The sequence below is a fragment of the Molothrus aeneus genome, chromosome 8 (genome assembly GCF_037042795.1).
Source record: "Molothrus aeneus isolate 106 chromosome 8, BPBGC_Maene_1.0, whole genome shotgun sequence".
NCBI lineage: Eukaryota > Metazoa > Chordata > Aves > Passeriformes > Icteridae > Molothrus > Molothrus aeneus.
In genome coordinates, this window is record NC_089653.1 from 21,300,013 (window position 1) to 21,318,768 (window position 18,756).

Below are 18,756 nucleotides of genomic sequence, written 5' to 3' on the forward strand. Positions count from 1 at the left end.
GTTGCAGGCTTCTTGTTTGTAACAGTTCATTACAACTGTTTATTTCCATTAATTTGTCTAAGTGTTAGCCACATGCAACCTTTTTAAATCTATGTTTTGCAGCAAGAATTTCCACATTTTACAGCATAAAAAGGCAGCATTTTGTTTGAATCCACCTATGTACATCTCATTGTTGCCACCAACTTCTTCATTTCTGAGAGCTGACACTCCATGGCTGCTGCCACAGCACACCTCACAGATTTCTAGCAGAGCATCTCCCTCAGGGCATTGTCCTCCAGCTAAAGAATATTATGTGAAGTAACTGTTTCTTTTATGAAAGCTGTTTCACCATCTGGTCCTGGAAATTTATGCTATTGCTAATTTTGTCAGGTTGGTTGTTAGTCTATTCTGACACTCTTAATTGAGCGAAATTTTTGATAATTCTCCATAAAGAAGACTTGCAATGTATGAAGCTATTGAAGGTCCTACAAGATTAAAATGTTCAAAAAAATGACATAGCTTTTTGGCTATAGCTTTCTTTGAAAAAGTAAATTCTTATTCATTTGCAAACATTGCAGACTTGGGGTAGCATTTCTGTGAGAGATTTGAAAAATATCAAGTTTTGATTCTTTTGTAAGATTTTTCATACTTTTTGACTAACCTCAGAGGTTTCTTTTCAGGTCTTCTTTGACAGAAGATTTTTTTTTAAATGAATCATAAGATACATTTACAACAGTCTCTGTGCACCTGCAAACATTATTTTAACAGCTACAGATTTGGCTTTCCATATGGCTCTGTTTGTTGTCCATAGAGCAATTTGCTAGCATCTATAGTAGTAATCACTTTGTAAAGGCATACTGTCAATTCAAAGCTATACCCAGAAATGAAGAAAAAAAATACAAATTTTTCAAATGGACCTCAATACAGTTTCAAAAAGCTGCTGTTACTTTAACAGCACTAAATCTATACTAAAGACAGATCTATCTTAAGCCATTGACTGTTATCTCAGTAAAGATTCATTTTCTTCTTGGAAGTCACATGAAGATGAACATGCCCAGAATCTTGAGTAAAATTTAAACCATGCTATTTGCAGGAAATTACTCATGTATTTGCAGAGTGAAGAAACAAATTAAGAACAGGTTTCTTACACTTCCATCCCACTTTTAGGCTCCCTTAATCACGAAGATCAGGCACCCCAACACAAATGATTAGCACACCAATTGACTCCTCTCCTGCATGACTGAATAAGTATAATTATGACAGGTAAGGAAGAATGCTGAAAAAAAAAACAACTCTGCTGAAGACCTCAGAGGTTTAGATAGCAGAAGTTACTCACATTTATCTTTAAAGCTTCTTGAACAATGTTTTTTCTTAAAAAACTCCCTTTGAAATGGAGTTTCATGTGTCAACAGCTCTCCTTATGATTTATCAGCCATTAACCTCCTTACTTTTAAGTTACTTGCCGTAGGTAATTAATTTATCACTTAATTAAGGTAACACAACTTATTCCCTGTAGGCATAGAAACAAGGAAGCCTGAGAAACAGTTATATACATGCTGAGCAGACTGGCTCTGTCTTCTCTCCACTGTGTAGGATTTTTTTATTTTATTTTATAGCAAATACAATATGAGTCATAGTACTGAAGTATGCTATTAATAAAACCCCTACTCTTAAACCTTAGACACAGTGCCTACTGGTAAAGTCTATCACTATGAGTAATGCATTCACATCATTCTGTATTGAGGGATACTTATTACAGATTTTGGAAGTAAAAACCTGAATTGCAGCACTTTCATATAAGAACACTATGGGCCAATACACTAGAATAGCATTCCAGTTCTTTCACCATGACATGAATCAATGACAACCAGACTCTGACACATAAAATATTCATTGCTGTACAATAACCAGTTAACTCTTCCTTAACAAAATAATCTATGTAGATTTCTATTCTTTTCCCCTATCAGGATCATATATAAGATGAACTGCAAAATGTAAAAAGCTGGTCAGACACTTCTATATTTACCTCTCTGCATAATATCTTGTTCTGACAACATTCCAAACACCAATTTTCACAGAACAGCTGGAGGTGACAGAAGCAGCCAAGGTAGGTAGCTCTCATTGTATATTACAGGAAAGTAAACATTTGCTGAAGGAGGGTTGGGGGCTGATTTCAAACTGGTTATGTTTTTAGTTTGATTGTTTCACAGGGGAATGTTTTCTGCAGAAGTAAACCTTGCTCCTCTACTCAAGCATAGAAGCAGTATTACAGTCAAGAGAAAGAAGAAATTTGGTTGGGGTTTTTGGTTGTTTTATGGGGCTTTTTTTGCTTTAGGGTATTTGTTTGTTTGGGGATTTTTGTTTGTTTGTTGGCTTGTGGTTTTGATGGTTTTTTTTTGTTTGGGGGGGTTTTTTTGGGTGACATGTGAGTGACAACCATTTTGTCACAATCCTGAAGGCTCTGTTGACTAAATCTCAATAACCTAATCCTCTACAACCATCTAATTCACAAGGGAAACTGAACTAGTCTTGAAACTTTATCTGGAGATTAAGAAGGCATCTACCATCTACTTCTAAGTCAATCATTTCCTGAACCTTTCAGAAATAGTGGTATTTATAAATGTTCTCATACACTGGTGAAATGGCTTTATTTTCAGTTCGTGCGAATAGTAAAAATTAATTGCCATTGTTTCAGGGAGTATAAATTATCCTGATCCAGAGTAGCAATGATCTTTCAGTGACCTGAATATCCACATAAAACAGACATAAAATTAATGAAAGAGGAGTCTTTTGATAAAAATTAATGATAAGGCATAATTCCATGGTACTGTTAAGGGTTTGGGATTACATTTCAACAGCATTGTTAACCATTCTAAGGAGTAAATGATGAAAATAAGTGGAAAGGACCAGAGAAAACTAAGTTCTGCAAGTAAGACCAGTATGATGATGGATCCATCAAAGAAATGAGTTTGAATGGGCAGCACCAGAAACTGACAGATAATGATACGAGGACTAAAGAAGACAACTTCATCCATAGCTGAGAAAGTATCAGCACCAATGAGTTTACATGGAAGAGGCTGGAGACAAACAATTAATCCAAAACATCTATGCATCTTTAGCATTAAGAAGTCCAGAGATTTATGACATTGTGCATGTGTAACAGGAGAAAACAACCTCTTCTCTCTGCCATAGTTTTTTGCCCATGATGGAAGCTATCCACAAATTTATCCAACACAACCCTTCAGGCTTCAAAAAAAGTAAATTCCAACAACAAAAACCACCTGTTTTAAGAGAGAACACAAAGTTCTCTCTTCGCTCTCTTTTCCAAACAAAAATTCTAAAATAAGCTAATTTAAAAATTCTTTTGTACATCAGGGCATAATCTTCAGAAATCTTAGGGGAAAAATTATATATCTTAACTTTAAAAATGCCAAGACCAATATGACAACTTTGCAACTCCGACTTCAGGACTAAGCAACAAGCTGTAGGTTTTTGAGATAGCCTATGCATTAAAAGGAAAAAAAAAAAAGACTGATGTAAAAAAATTCCATTGGCCTCATTCTTCCTTTTGTTAACTTTGTGGAAAGCATCTAAAGGGTGTTTGCTCAGTCCTAAGTTCCTGAAAGGGACCTCAACTGGGATGGGTGATGTAAAAGTAAGAACAGGAAGATTCCATTTTCTCTTCTATAGCACAGTAGAGGCAGACGTAACAAATGAAAGTAATTTATTTTTGTCACTGAAGGAAAAGACAGCCTTAAATAACACTCAGAAGATCGAATGGTTTAGACTACAGGAGGAGATAAGTTACCATTTGCTGATGACAAGCCTTGCTGCTGTTAGATAGAATTAGTCTCAAGGGGAAGCTACATGACACTAAGGGAAACAGAATTGAAGAAAAAAGGCACTAGGTGTTTCAAAAGACTTGCTTCCCCTGTCAGATAAACACAAAACCAAAATCCCATCTAGGAGAACATATAAAAGTTTTCTTTTTTCATCCTGCATTGAGAGCGAAAGAAAAATAGAACAATAGAGATAATCTCACAGTATTCAAAGCTACTGCTTTAAAAGACTAGCAAAGTCACAAAGACAAGACTTCCTTTATACTGTCTGCTGTTTGGATTTGGGAGAAAGATGAAGGCTTTCACATTTAGAGAAGGACCAACAGCTGAGACATGAGCACTCAGTTAGTAATGATCAAGTACTGAGAAATACTGCAGCATGAAACTGTCAGCTGAGTTTTCTTCAGTAGGCCTGACATATATATATACATACACATAAATACATACACACACCCCCTAAACATTTCTTTATCTATTCTGCAGAACACTATGTTTCATTTGAAACTTCAACCCGTGCATTTATATGTACATAAAGTATTCGTATGTATATTGCATTTATCACTCCAACTGCCTTGTCACATTTCATAGGAGTAAGCTATATGACTCTTGATAATTTAGTATTCAAAACCAATGTAATAACATTTTATTTTGTATCTTTTCTATTTGCAGCATTTCTACCACTTCATGTACATTTGTTTATTTTTAAGGTTGCTGAAATACTTAGACTTTTTAAAAATATAATATAAATCAACTACAGCCCACTGAGAACTGCAAGTTGACAGTCATGACATTCTAACAAAGATAGCGACAGCATTCAGCCTCTTCCAGCTGTGATTCTCTCACAGGTGAGATATCAGCACACCCCACTCCTGTCCTGATAGATAAAAGCAAGAACAAGCTCTAGATGAGAAAAAGAGGCAATGTGAACTACACTTTCTTCCCCTTCACTAACCCATCCTTCTCTTCAAGGTAGTACTTAACTCTGTATCACTTTTTCAGTTCTTTTAATTTTTGAAGGTTTTCAAAAATTTATCCAATCTCCCTTAGATAAAAAAAATAGACAAGAGTGAAAATTCACTGATTTCTATTACAAAGATTCACTATAGAACAAGCAAAACTGAATAGCCACATTATTAAACGATTATAAATGCAAGCTCACACATGGTGGACATCGGTCCTTCATCTCACTGAAAGCTCATATCTTAGAAATGTGGTGTTCCACATCAATGAACCTCTGTGTGAGATTCAATGGCAGTTTTGTGATGCAGACAAATAGCTATTTGAAACTGGTTTGAGACAGCCAATGTTTTTAACCTGAGGCAATCTGGTATTGTAGTGATAGAAGTAAGGCTATTAATGAACTCAACAATATTTAACTATTCATGTTGAGCCTCCCATTGGTCAAATTTCACAAGTCTAACACTGTATTGCTCAGGGCAAGAAAATGAAATAGGAACCATTTTCATCAGGAAAAAGGCTGAAGTTCTTCCTATTTAGAAGGCAAGATCAGGGCAAATTTTAGAAGAAGCCTCAAATATGTATTTTTGCATCTCAGCTTCTTCCTGTCTTTGAAGAACAGAAAAATTCACATTCTTTGTTATTCTCTACAGTATGATGAGTAGAAAATTATAAAATTAGACACTAATCGCTATAATCCAGATGTCTCTAATGGACTTCTAGCTCAAGATTCAGTGAGAACAAAGACATGGTCAATACTTGCAATAGCAAATTAAGGCACAACTTCCAGCTTAGAGGAAAAGCAGAAACTGAGATATTTCTATCAATGCAGGCAAATGACAGCTTCAGTCATCTGAAAACTTAGCACAGTTATATCACATGCCTGCATCTGCATTAAAAAAAGAAGTGCAAATGATACTAAGTGTACTGTACAGAAATTCACCTTTTTTGGCAATTACAGTATGGATCATAACTCTAAAGTGTAACTCCTATTCTCTCTCTCTCCTTTCAGCATCAGTCCTTAACAGTACATTTACTAGAGCACAATGGTCATGGAAGTCTGTAAGGAGATAGCACAGTTAGAGGAAAAAAAATAACATGAACAGATAGGCAGGAGATTATCTGTTTTAGTTCAGTGGTGTACCTGCTTGGCTGCCTTTCTGTCCTTGTACTGCAACCACACAAACACCTGGAAGAGGAGAACATTCCAGAACTGCCCTACTCAATGCCACTCCAACTACTTAGCAACACAGTGATTTCAAGGTCTCTTCAGTTGCTCAGAAACTGCAATCCTTCCTCCAGGCCCAGAGGATGGAACTGTGGCAGCACTAAAGTCACCACGGAAAGTTCAGCTGCACTTGACTGTCAGTACCACAAGCCCCTTTCACAGCTAATTCCTTCTTAACCATGTGTCTCTCTAAAAAGTCTATTTTACACCTTATACTGAAACTAAAGTGCTAGTTTTCACCTTCCAACTCTCAGCAGTAACTGAAGCTAGTGCTATTATTCCTACTTTACAAGTGGAGAGCATGTCAAGAAAGAAGGCACAAGTCTGAAACCAACCACATGAAATCAATTAATTTTCAGTCTTGTGCATTGTCATTTGGACAAAGCTTTAGATCTCTAGCTATTTGAAATTCCAACTAGAAACTGACATCTTTAATAGTGTTGTTTCAGACACCAGGACAGTAATGCATTTCAATTTGTTTCCTGTGTCTATTACCCTTGTGTGCTTGTGAGTGCCAGCTAAGTTTAGCAACTAATTAGGCTGGAGTCACAATACCATTAGAGGTCTGGATCAGTAATTCACCAAGCAGGAAACAAAACATCTCTTGTTGAAATAATTGTAGCTTTAATTGAAGGATTTTTAAAAGAAGAGTTTAAGGGGAAGAAGTCATCCAGTAGCCATACAGATCTCATTGTGTGCATCCATTTTAGAAGCCACAAAATAGGTCGCACTCAAATCAAGCAAAACCTCTGGCTGACGTAACTATTTTAAATCAGCCAAGTTTGACACTAGAGTAACAGCTATCAAAGATCATCCTGAACATACTTAGTAGTTCCAAAACCATTTTTTTCTTTTTATATTGAAATCAGACAGTTTCAGTACAAACATTACTTGCCATTGTTCTAAACAAAGCGGACCAAGCAGCTGCAAAACTCAACAAAGAAGAACCAAGTCAAGTCACCACCAAGGAAGGAGCAAGCACTTAATACAAGACACTTGACACCCCTGTATAAAGGGCAGCTTATTGTAATCAAAGAACTTCATAACACTGAGAAAACACAACAGGCCAGGAGATGTATACAAAGCACTACTATTCTGCTACTGCAATAGCAAAAGGTTATAATAGGGGTAAGGGGATAGACAAAAGTCTCAAAACTTTTGGAAAAGAGAAGAACTTGAAGTATTAATGCCAAGAAGGAAATGGCCAACTTGGAAAGATTAGAGTATTATAAACCCTTGAAACAAGTACATAAGCATTAACCTACTGGAGGTCTTGGAATCTGCAAAAGTAAAACCAAGCAGAGATCACCATGGAATCCTTGGCAGAAGTTGGTCTGGTACTAAAAAACTTAAAAATTCGACCAAACTCTACACATGGTAAGAAGTAAAGCTTTGAAAGTTCCACAAATAGTCTGAATCCCATAGATGGCTGACCAAATGCACACAAATCCCAGAGCAAAACAATACATTTCTCCCTTAATGCAGAGGAAAGCCCTTGCTTTTCTGCCTTGTGTATTGCTCTAGGGTGGCCAGTGAAAAACAGTTGAGGCAACAGGACACTGCCATAGCCCTGCTCTCCCTACTTTGGAAGGCTTACCAACTTGCTAGATGAAGAGATAGCAGCAACTTACAGAAATCAGTGCACTCAGCCCATGTCACAAGAGACAAGGCAGAGCATGTCAACTTCTTCACACAAATGTGTACTTTCATGTATCTTCACTGACCTTTGCAAAAGGAGTAAAAGGGTCAATGTTCAGAGCCCCTCCTGACTCAAACAGCTTTCACTGAATGTTTAATTGATTGTGCTGTGCTTGGTATTGGGACTCACTGGGGTTTAACAGGCCTGTACATGCTGAAAGAGAAGAGTTAAACAACATATCTATATACAGATGTGTTTTATCCAAAAGGAATACAATGGCTTTGTCTATCAGATGGAACTAAAATTTCAGGTCACTAAGTATTACCACAGTCTTCCCAAATTCCTATTTCACCTTGTTCCATCTCCTTGGTTTTTGAACCTCTTTCAGTCTATCTATTTACTTTATGCAGACAAGTTCAGCAACTACTAGGCAAGGAAAAAGGGTTGGGAGAAATCAGTTGGCCAAAGGAGCAAATAATTCCGCAAACCTTGTAAGCATTTCTGTGTCAAGTCTTGGAAGCTTGTTAAGGGATGAAGAACATATTTATGTAAAATCCTTAGTACAGCTTCAGAAGCACAACAAAAAGAAAGAAACAAAAACCAGTCACATTTGGGGCTTGTTTTCCTCAACCACATCTAAATATAAAGGCTTCTACAGTCGCCAAGTTTACAGGGAATGCAGGCCACCTCTTAACAATCCTTGTCCTCAAAGAAAGACTCCCCAAAAACTATCACGGGGATGAGGAGGAGAGTGAGCACAAAATCACTAGAACTCTGCTGGCATATGTACATACATTAATAAAGCATAGGAACAACTGAATTTCTGAATTTTTGCCTCTTTAATCTTCACAGACTGCACTATTTCATATTCTATTCTACCACCCTTCCTGCCTTATCATTCTCATTTAACATGTGGTATTTCACACTTCCAAGGTTCACTTCTCCTCCTCTTCCTTCCCACTTCCCCATCAAGAAACAGAGAAGTATAAACATGACTATGAAGGCTACAACTCTGAAAAGAAAAAGATATTTGTTTCAAACTACAAAGAACCAGATTTTTGAAATATAGCTTGAATTAAATGTGTTGCTAGTTAAAGCATTTGAATTATCTAAGAATACATGCCAGAAAAAATAATATATTAAGAAAAAGGATATTAAGCAAGCAAGTGCTCCTTTAGCAGGCAATGAGATGGTTGACTTGGGAGGCTAATGAATTAGTATAAACAATTTAAATCTAATTTAACTTAACAATGTAGAGCATTTGTGCATTGCAAAGCAACAGACAGTAATCTGTTTCTTCATTAAATCAAAGATAAAATTGCTGATTACCCTTCCCTGAATTATTTTATTGAAGAGGATAGCAAACAAATTTTATATTTAGTCATAAAAGTTCATGGCTAGTCCCCAAACAAGCCAATGTAACCAGTGAAGGGTACCAGTGAACATAATATAGGCCAGCTGTGGTTTAGTGTAACACATTATTCAGCCAAAATAGATTCTCACATTTTAACAGTTAGTGAACAAATGTTTATGCCAAAAATTAATATGGCATTTTAAGTTTACTTTTTATTTTCACAAAACATATCTAAATAGCACCATTTACTACTCACAATCTTTACAGGTTCTAAAATTATACACTGAGAATGCTGAGCATTTGGTATTGCCAGAGGTACTAAAACTATTAACCTCCCCCTCTATTTTACAGATAAATTTATCAACTTGCCTCAAAAGTGTTACCGGTGATATCAAATTCTGGTGGAACAAAGGCACCTTCTGGATCATCTTTGAAAACAAAAGGAAACATGCCAGATTAGAAATTAGTCTTGTTTACAAAAACCACAAACCAACTTGATGATACAAATGTAATGACACACTCCTATCTGAATAAACTTTGTATACCAGTATTTTGGTTCACTCCAATCCACTGTACAAAGAACTTGTTATCCATGTTTATAGTGCTGGAAGAAAAATAAAGTGCTGTTTTCAAGCTTTCTCCAAGAAGGTATCATAACTTCCCTAATAAGAAACAGAACCGATTAAACACCCACAAAGAAATACATTTAACATGTCTAACCACTTCTTACTTTCAGGCATTTATGTTTGGACCCAGTTATCACCTAAGCTGGTGTGGCTCAGCTGTGGCTTAGAGGTTTGATTTGATTAACTGGACAGTTCTACTCACTATTTTCCATTACAGACCTGGGTGATAAGGGTTCAAGCAGCAAAGCCAGCCTGAAACAGCTAATTGCTTCTTCATCTACAGGCCAGCTTAGAAACTCTGACCTTTCTGCTTAGCTTGTTTTATTTATGATAAAAGACTAGAGGAAGTAAAGAGCCCATGCATGTGCTGCTGAGCAGAGAACTGTACTGCAGCAGCCAATTCTGAGTGAGGAGGTGGAAGGAAGAAAAGAACATCTTATGAGAATCTGATGCTGTTTCTGTATCCAAGCAGGTACACAGTATCACATTGCACTTATGTCACATGAACCCAGTAAAGAACATCAAGGAATTCAACAGGAGCACAACTAAAAAGCCTACTCTCCACATACATATCCAACTCACCTAATCTATCCCTCTGGGAAGTCAGGATGATTGACATGCAAAAAGCATGTTTCCTTTCTCAACAAGAAGAAAAAAATAGTATGTTCAGAGGCACAGCATAAGCATCATAACTTTAATTCCAAATCATCATAACTTTTGCTTTTCACTTCTAAAGTACAGGCACAAAAGCTAAGTTTTCATTGAACCCAGTTATATAGCAGAGATTACAGAGAGGATTTTTTTTAACATATTCATACATTGTAGCTAGGTGGCATGACTGAGTAGAAACAGTAACTGATTTTCAGCTCTTAAGGACATTCCCAAATGCATTTTATACTGAAAAAGAGGGCTAGGCAACCCACTTTGCATTTTTTACCCACTACTACATTTTTTCCTGATTTTGGGAATGGGCAGAGAAGGCAGAAGGAGAAGGAAACCAACGGACAGATGTTTTGTTCTCCCTTCTCACCCACCTGCAGACTACTTTCCCTTTTTATCTCCCCACTACCTTTTCCCTTTCTTTCCACAGAACACTTTAAAGGCTGTACAAGTATTTAACTTATCACTGGTACAGCTCACTGTATTCTTTTAATATAATGTTTACAAGGGGAATGTGTGTGATCTGAAGAGACAAGAAGGTAATCAGAGCCCCTGGCAGAACATCCTATTGAATGGTTGTCACTTCAGCACCACAGAACTTGCAGGAAGCAGAACTTGCTGCTAAAGCAGAGATGACAGCCTGTTTGTTTTCTCTCACTGGAAAGCAAATCCAGAAGTTATCATTTTCTTCTGGAAGAACAAATCTATAGGCAACAACTGGAAGCAAAAAGGACAACCTCCTCAAGTGCCTCCAACAAACTATCTTTTAACCAAACAGTAACAGAATCTGAGAGAAAGAGCCAAAGACACAGAGAGGCATGAGAGAAATAGAACATAGGTGTCACTTTTTTGCATTCCTATGGAAAACATACCTTTCTTTACAGAGAACTAATGAAAAGTCGTTTCCTTAGAGACTAACATGACTTCAGGGAACTAAATCTTTGTACATTTGCTTTGCACAGGAATTTGTAATCCCACCTTTTAAGTACATGAATACAGCATTCCTGAATCAATTGTTTGCCAGCTATTCAATTAGACTAGAACATTTAAGAAGAAATTGATTTTTCTCTTCCCCAGCTACAAGCAAAGATCTTCGTTGAGGGGCACTTTTCATCCACTACATTTATGCTCTTCAACAGTCTTTCATACACCCTTGGCTTATGCAAAGCCAGCTTATTTTTTTTTTTAATTTCAAGGTATGACAAGCTCCTTAAAACAAAGGAAATTGATTCCACATTACCCTATTAATATGTAACTAAAAGTTGTCTCATGTCTATTCAAGGAATTTAAGTTAAAAAATACCACAACAATTATGAAGTTATATTTTAATCTTTATTAATGGTATTTTATATGATGTTCCATTTATATGAAAGACTAATTGTAAAGAGGCAAAAAATCTTCATTTGTTGCAATGGTATCTTATTTTTATTCTAGTATTTTTTCTAAATACTGTGATCTAGATTTTGTGTGAAAGCATAAACACTTATCCTGACAGAGATTTAAAAATAAATTAGCTAAAGAAATCACAACAAAAACTTGACAGGTGTGTATCTGGACTAGAATGGTTCTCCTAGTTATGAGCCAACATAAAAATTTTAAAAATTCCATAGAGTAAGAGCTGTTTGGTTTTCTTACTCTTCTTCTGTAAAATCATTAAGAGACTGAAGACCTATCATCTTGAGATGCATCACATGAGAAAGGAACAGCAACCATAACATGCTTTTTTGTCCAAGCTAAAACAAGAATTTTTTTAAAGTCAAGCATCTCCCTGTTCATCTGCTATGATACCTGAACATCTTCCATGCTACTACATACTGTTTTTTTAACATATTAAAATTTATTTCTCAATCAGTCCCAATACTTGGCAAGTCTGAAAATCATTACTTAAAAAGTAATAATTTTTTATTCAAGAGAGAGCTTAAAAAAAGCAAGGCCTTTATTTGAGAGAACTTTCCTTTTTAATAGCAATAGAATTTCCTTTTTAACATGCAATAGAATTGCTCCATTTTTATGGCCACAATCACCAAGATACACTGACTATCAGACTTCTCTAGAAACAGAACATATCCATGAAATCAGAAGATCTGTAAGAGGTGAAGGACATGCTTTACAAAGGTAGAGACTTGCACACACAAGTACACAATCTGTGTGTTTAAAATGGAAATAAAGAGGACCTATCACCTGGATAAGTCTTAAAATAACTACGAGGAATTTTCTAAGCAAATTCAGAACAGCCTTTGTTCATCAAATATAAAACTGAACACATAGTTTCACATGAAAATATACACAACCCTTCCCAAATAAGTTTTATTTTATCTTTATTTTAATTGTAAGTCTTAAAAATAGAATGTAATATTTTACTGCAGTTTCTTGCCATGAGTTTCCACAGTTCTAAAACAAACAGCCTGGAAACATAAATACTCACCACTGAGCTGTTCCATGAAGCATACATTGCCATTGGTGTTAAAAGCCAAAGTGTCAGGAGTGATGCAGAGTGTCTGGAAGATTGCAGAATGGGCAATGCTCTTCAAAGAATGGCAACACTCCAGGCAAATTGCCCAAATATCTTGCTCAGTAAGACAGCTATCCCGCAGTGACAAAATATCAGCAAGGGACACATTCTCCTGCCAAGATATGAATTAATAAATTACCCTGGATTTCATGATACTACTTTCTGTATCATAGATTATATTTGACACAATTGGCTACAAGTAATGTTTCCAGCAAGTTCTCAGACTTTCTAGGACACTGATTAACACCCCAAGAAACACCAAGTGCATGACTTTGCTCTTAACACAGAGATGTTTTAAGAAGCACAGTTAAACTGAACAAAGATATCACAGTATGCCAACATAAAAAAAATACTATGGGAGATATGTAAGTTACATAAACACTACATCAAAGGAAACAGACCACTTGGAGGTAAAAGCAGAGAGACTAAATGAAAACATTTTGTTTCATCCATGCCTTTCAAGCTTTCCCAGGTGTCTTTATATAAACTACTTAAAAATTCTCTTCACAGCACTTCTCCCTACCATTTGTGATCTGGGAAAAAGTACCTTTTAGGTTAGCCTGTCATAAAAATGATGCTGTTGTGAAGTTTAGTGATATAGACCATTTAATAAACTTTGAAAAGCCAAACATGCCATAGGAGAAGTGTTTTTATATTCGGACTTAAAACTAAACACTATGGTTGTCCTAGGCCTTCCCCATTACATCCAAAGCTTTTAGTGATCAAAACAGCCCATGGGCTTAAGTTTCTAAGCTGCTTCCCTAAACTGTAGTCAACTTGTATTGACCCTATTATCACAGTAAGGCTATGAGTCCATTCCCAAATGTGTTTCTAATGTGGTTTTCCTGGTCAAGATGGTCAGAAACATTGCTTGGCTCAGAGCAACCAGCCTCTCTATGGATATTTTTGGAAAACAAACCCAATACATTACCCATAGCTACAGAAGTCTTCATGAACTTAAAGGAATGAGGAGAAAAAAAAAAACCCAAACAAACAAAACATCAACTCCCTCTATAAGGAAAAGTAAGATAACAAAAACGGAAGGTAATCTACAGAAGTTACTTTGAATCAGAGCTATAACTACTATTAATTACACAGTGATATTAAATATATCCTGAATGGAAGATGCAGATACACATTGCTTAGCAGAGAGAAAAAATAAATTATGTCATAATCAGCAAAAGAGGATGCAAACTATCTTACAGCTCAGAAAACTACTGTGGTTTAAACTTTCAATCCCTTGGAGAACAGTTATAAATTTCTTTACCTACTCTAGCACCAGAGAACATCAATGATATTTGGATTAACACATACAGAAGGGGTTAACAGTTTATTAATATGTCTTTCAGAGAATTAAGCATTGCTTTCATAATATCCTTCAAATAAGAAACAAACTTCAGTCCACAAGTGTATTGTGCTTTTTAGTCTAAAGTATAATGCTTAATAAATAAATATGAGTTAAGAAATAAAGCACACTCACTGCTATTTGGCAAACTTAACTTTTCTTCTCAATGGTCTTATATTTTATAGACATGGCCTAGATGTGGATTGATTTACTAATGGCAGCATTATTACAGTGCCTTCTAGCACTAATCATGGATCCTGGTCTCATCAAATTCAGTCCTACATAATAATGAACAGCAAAAGATCTCAGCACAAAATCTTATTTTCTCTGTGCTAAGCTCAGTACAACTGTGTAATGCTGCCATTAGAGTGTGAGGGTGGATAAGGAGGCTTTGCAAATTTCCATAGGGAAGCTGTTCCAAGCATGAAGAGCAGCAGAGAGGTTCCTCTCTCTACAAACAAAAACACATAGCAAGAAACTCTCCTACAAACATTAGGCTTTGAAACTGACCAAACTGAGAGGTGGGATAAGGATAGGCTTGGAAAGAGGTGATCCACTTCTTATTCTATGGCCAGCAAAAAGAGCTAAAAAATAGAAACTGTGATCAAAACAAAGAATGAGCAATTATTTTTAACTCTCCTAGAATCCTCCAGCTAGGTGACACGATGGCATTTGCCACAACCGAGAAATAAAAGAACAATTCATTAATCAAGATGCAAAACTAAGTTTGATCCGTGCATATGGACATAAGAAGCTCAATTTAGAGTGTACATGAAAAAAAAATAAACCTGCAATCTTTAATACAGCCTCAGCATCACATTCCGGTCACAATAAGGACCTGAGAGAACTTTTAAGTTAAGCTTTGAGGCTGAACTCCACTGCAGATAATAATTACCAGCAATGATATCTACAGCACAAACCTGCAAAACATCTTTGTCTTGTGGTTATTTGGGAACTAAACAAAGGGTAGTGCTCAAATGTCAGATAAGCCTCATTTATCTTCCTTCCCAGAGATAAGAAAGTCATGTCATACAGAAAAAGAAAAAAAAAAGGAAAAAGGAAAAAAAAAGTCCTATGAATGTTCCATGGCTTCCATCAGCAGTGGATGGCTAGATGAAGATAAAACGAACACTAAAAAGAGATAAAGCAAAATACCACCACCATATTGCAGGCCTTTCTATTTCCAGTGCTCCAGGGCAACAAGTTACTCACTTCAGAGAAACCACAAATTTCCCAAATGATCACTCTTCCTTGACCTTAGTTATTAAAGCTGATGTTGCAGCTGAGCAAGCCTTTGTAGAGAATGAAGCATTGAAAACACTGAGACTTGCACATGACTAGATTGTATCTCCAAAGCAACACAGACCAAAAGTTACCACTGTGGAAAAAAACATCCTTTTAACACTCAAACACAGGAGGTTCTGGCACGCTGAAACTTCTGGTGAGCAACTGCTTCAGTACTTTGGACCACTGGAAGCTGCTTCATTCAAATGGTAAATATCGGAGACGCTGATGCCTCTTTTTTGTCTCTTTCACCAAAAGACACTTGTGTCTGGTTTTAACACTAAGAACTACAAAAAGTAAACCTGTTGGGCAACCACACTTAACTGCTCACTAGTTTTCAGCTTTCCCTCAAATTTTCTTCAGCAGGTACAAAACTGTTCAGTAGCATATAACTAAGCAAAGATAATTAAGAGAGTAGGAATAAAAAAATTAATTTGCCACAGACCATTTCTTAAAAATTTTGAAATCAAATATTAAGGAGTATGAAATTTAGAATAAAGTTCTAGTAAAGAGAGGAAATTGAAACACACCCTTATCCTTAGCATTTTCTACTCTTCGGCTCAGGCAGATTCCTTCACACATTGCCAAAAAAACACCTGCATCAGACACCAACATCATTCTTTATACTTGGTACAATGACAAGGAGAGCAGACTCCACTAAATGACTAAGCAGCTCAGAGTTCAGTACAGCAGCACTCACAGTCTTCTGACACCTTTTTGCCACAATAATTCACACAAACTTCAAAACATTCTATTCCAGAATCACAGAAAATGTGGCAAATGCCATCCATTACATTCATCACATCTGAAGAAAAACACTGGGTTGCCTAAGTAAGCTCTCCGAGTACTCTTCAAAGCAGCTCTTTTTTATTAACTTATCTAACCACCAGGTGATAGGTCATGCTCATTCTCCCAAGAAAAATACTGAAACTCGTTATGTTTCTGTAATAACTAAATAGATGGGACTCGTGGTAGCCCACAATCGAAGTATACATTGAGCAGGTATGAAAAATGGGCCCCATTCTTTCTTGTACAGAAGAGTTGACCCCTAGCCTTCTCCATTTCGAGAAAATACTCCAAGTATTTAAGCCAATGTATAAAAAATAAGGCCATTACCACCTTCCTCCAAGATTTTGCATGAGCCAGTCTGAGAGGACCTACAGCACTGAACACTACAGACAGTGGAAGAGCCAAACTGCCAAGCCAATGGGTGACTCAGGAAAGCTGAAAGGGGCTTTGCATTTTCAAACTTACATTTAACTCCTGATTCAGCATGGATTCCTGACATGGCAAGTTAGAAAGTTTGCAAGATTTGGTTTGGGGAATGGGCAGCTCACATACAGTTCACCAAGCCTTTACTTAGGAAAGTATCTCCAAACATTCTGCCCCAACATTCACAAGGGGGTAAGAAACACACTTCATGTGAAAAGATATAAAGATGAGCAAGAGCAACAAACAGCAAGGGCAAAACCAATAACAGAGCCAGACAAATGCAATGACAAGAACTGATTTAGCTACAGGTTTTCAGCATAACAACTGAAGAAACAGATTTAACAGTTTGATATTTTTGGTTTTTATTTTCCAGTGTCAAAGGCCTTTTAGTACAGGGCAGCAATATACGGCTGTACAAAAGAAGTGGTTGGCAGCTTCGGGAAATTATTCTGCCCATGCAAATTTCCCTTGATCGGCTGCGACAAGGACACGTACTTGCCGACTGCAGCATTAACCCACGGCTACGACAGCAGTGACGAGACATCCCGCACTCGAGGACCATGACTTTGCTGTTGTGTGGAGAAGGTGCACGGCAATGGGCTAAGCCCAGGCTGGTGGCAGGGACCGCGGGGCAGGAGCACACACGGAAAGCGAGCGGCGCTGCGGCCGCGGCCTGGCCGCTCCCGGGGGCCGGTGCGCCCCCGGCCCGGCCGCCTCCCGCGGGCGGCCCCCGAGGCCGCTACACCACAGGTGAGCGCAAGGGCGGCGGCTCCATCCCCGCACCTGCCTCACTCACCTCATCCTCCAGCAGCGTCGGCAGAGGCTCAAAGTCGTAGCAGTTCACTTCCTCCTCCTCCTCCTCATAAAATACGTCCTCTGCAACGCCAAGTGTCTCCATCCCGCCCGGCGAGGGAGCAGAGGCTTCACCTCCGCAGCCTCCCTGTGCGCTCGGAGCACGGCCCTCGGCCCCCGCCGCGGCTCATCCTCACCCCGCCTGCGGGCTGCCCCCGGCAGCGACCCCCGCGGCGCCGCCCGCCCGCTTTAACCCCCTCCCCTCCCCTGCCGGGCCCGGCCCGGGGCGCCCCCGCCCCTCCGCTCAGGCCCCGGCCCGGGGCAGCGCTGCCATGGCAACGGCCGCCGCCGCCTCGCCCGCGCGGCCTCACTGCGGCGGCTCCCGCCCTCCTGCGGCGCCGCCCGCCCCCGCCGCGCCCCGGGCGGCCCCGGCAGTCGCCGGGGGACGGCCGCGCGCCGCACTGGGTGCCCGCGGCCCCCGCCCCCGCTCGCCGCCCTGGGGTGGCGGTGCCGTGGCCTTGCGCGTTGAGGGGCGCGCCCGCCGCAGTGCGAGCTGCGGCCGCCGGGGCGCCGCGGGAGCCGGGGCCGGTCCCTCTCGGCTGCGCTGTGCGCTCTCGGCAGCGGCGGGGAGGGAGGGCTGGCGTCGGGCGAGAGGGTGCCCGGTGCCCGCGGCGGGACCGGCGCTGCTGCTGCCGCCGATGATCCCCGCCCTGCCTGCCCGAGCCCTCGGGCTCGCGTTACCGCCACCGGCTCTCCGAACCGCTGGATTTGCTGCATAAAGCAGTGTTTACAATTTAGACAGGTGGCCAGGTATTTGCACGCTCATGGCACAAGCCTTGACGCAGTTCGAGCCATAACAACCACAAGCAAAACCAAGGCGCCGTCACCAGCTTGACGTTCATTAGCTAGGGCCCATTTTTGCGATCCACAGGGCTTAGAGTGCCTCAAGGAACTTCATTAAGACTCCCCTGTGAAATCGACTGTTCACAATCAAGGATTCCTTCAAAACCACCATCCGCATAAACCAGTTTTTAGTTCAAGTAAACCCCATCGGAAAGCTCAGGTTGTTTTGAGTAAACAGGCTGTAGCCTGGGAATGGGAATCGGCATTTGGTAATGGACAAGTAACCCCTGACCAGGCGTCTCCTCATATAACTAAGCCACATAACAATCTTTTATCTTCATTGTAAAAACATGGTGGATGGAGAGAACTCTTTTCTCCTGTAATTAAATTTTAGAGCTACTGGAAAATAATGGTGCCAATTTCATTATTCTGATTTCCTTTATATCTATAATTCTTTGTCAAAATGAAGTATGTTAATTAATTAAT

General features: G+C 39.0%; 1 protein-coding gene across 3 annotated transcripts in view; it reads right to left on the minus strand.

The window, feature by feature from the left end:
* The window catches only part of KNDC1 (kinase non-catalytic C-lobe domain containing 1), a 57,298-nt gene extending 39,659 nt beyond the window's left edge, over positions 1 to 17,639 (minus strand). For all 3 annotated transcript variants that reach the window (XM_066554116.1, XM_066554117.1, XM_066554115.1), the window contains exons 1-3: positions 17,432 to 17,639; positions 12,708 to 12,906; positions 9,366 to 9,424 (exon numbers count right to left, since the gene is read on the minus strand). In XM_066554116.1, the coding sequence (XP_066410213.1) occupies positions 9,366 to 9,424; positions 12,708 to 12,906; positions 17,432 to 17,533 (360 nt within the window). In that variant the 5' untranslated portion in view covers positions 17,534 to 17,639. The remainder of the gene's footprint in view (positions 1 to 9,365; positions 9,425 to 12,707; positions 12,907 to 17,431) is intronic.
* Positions 17,640 to 18,756: the final 1,117 nt, after the last annotated feature.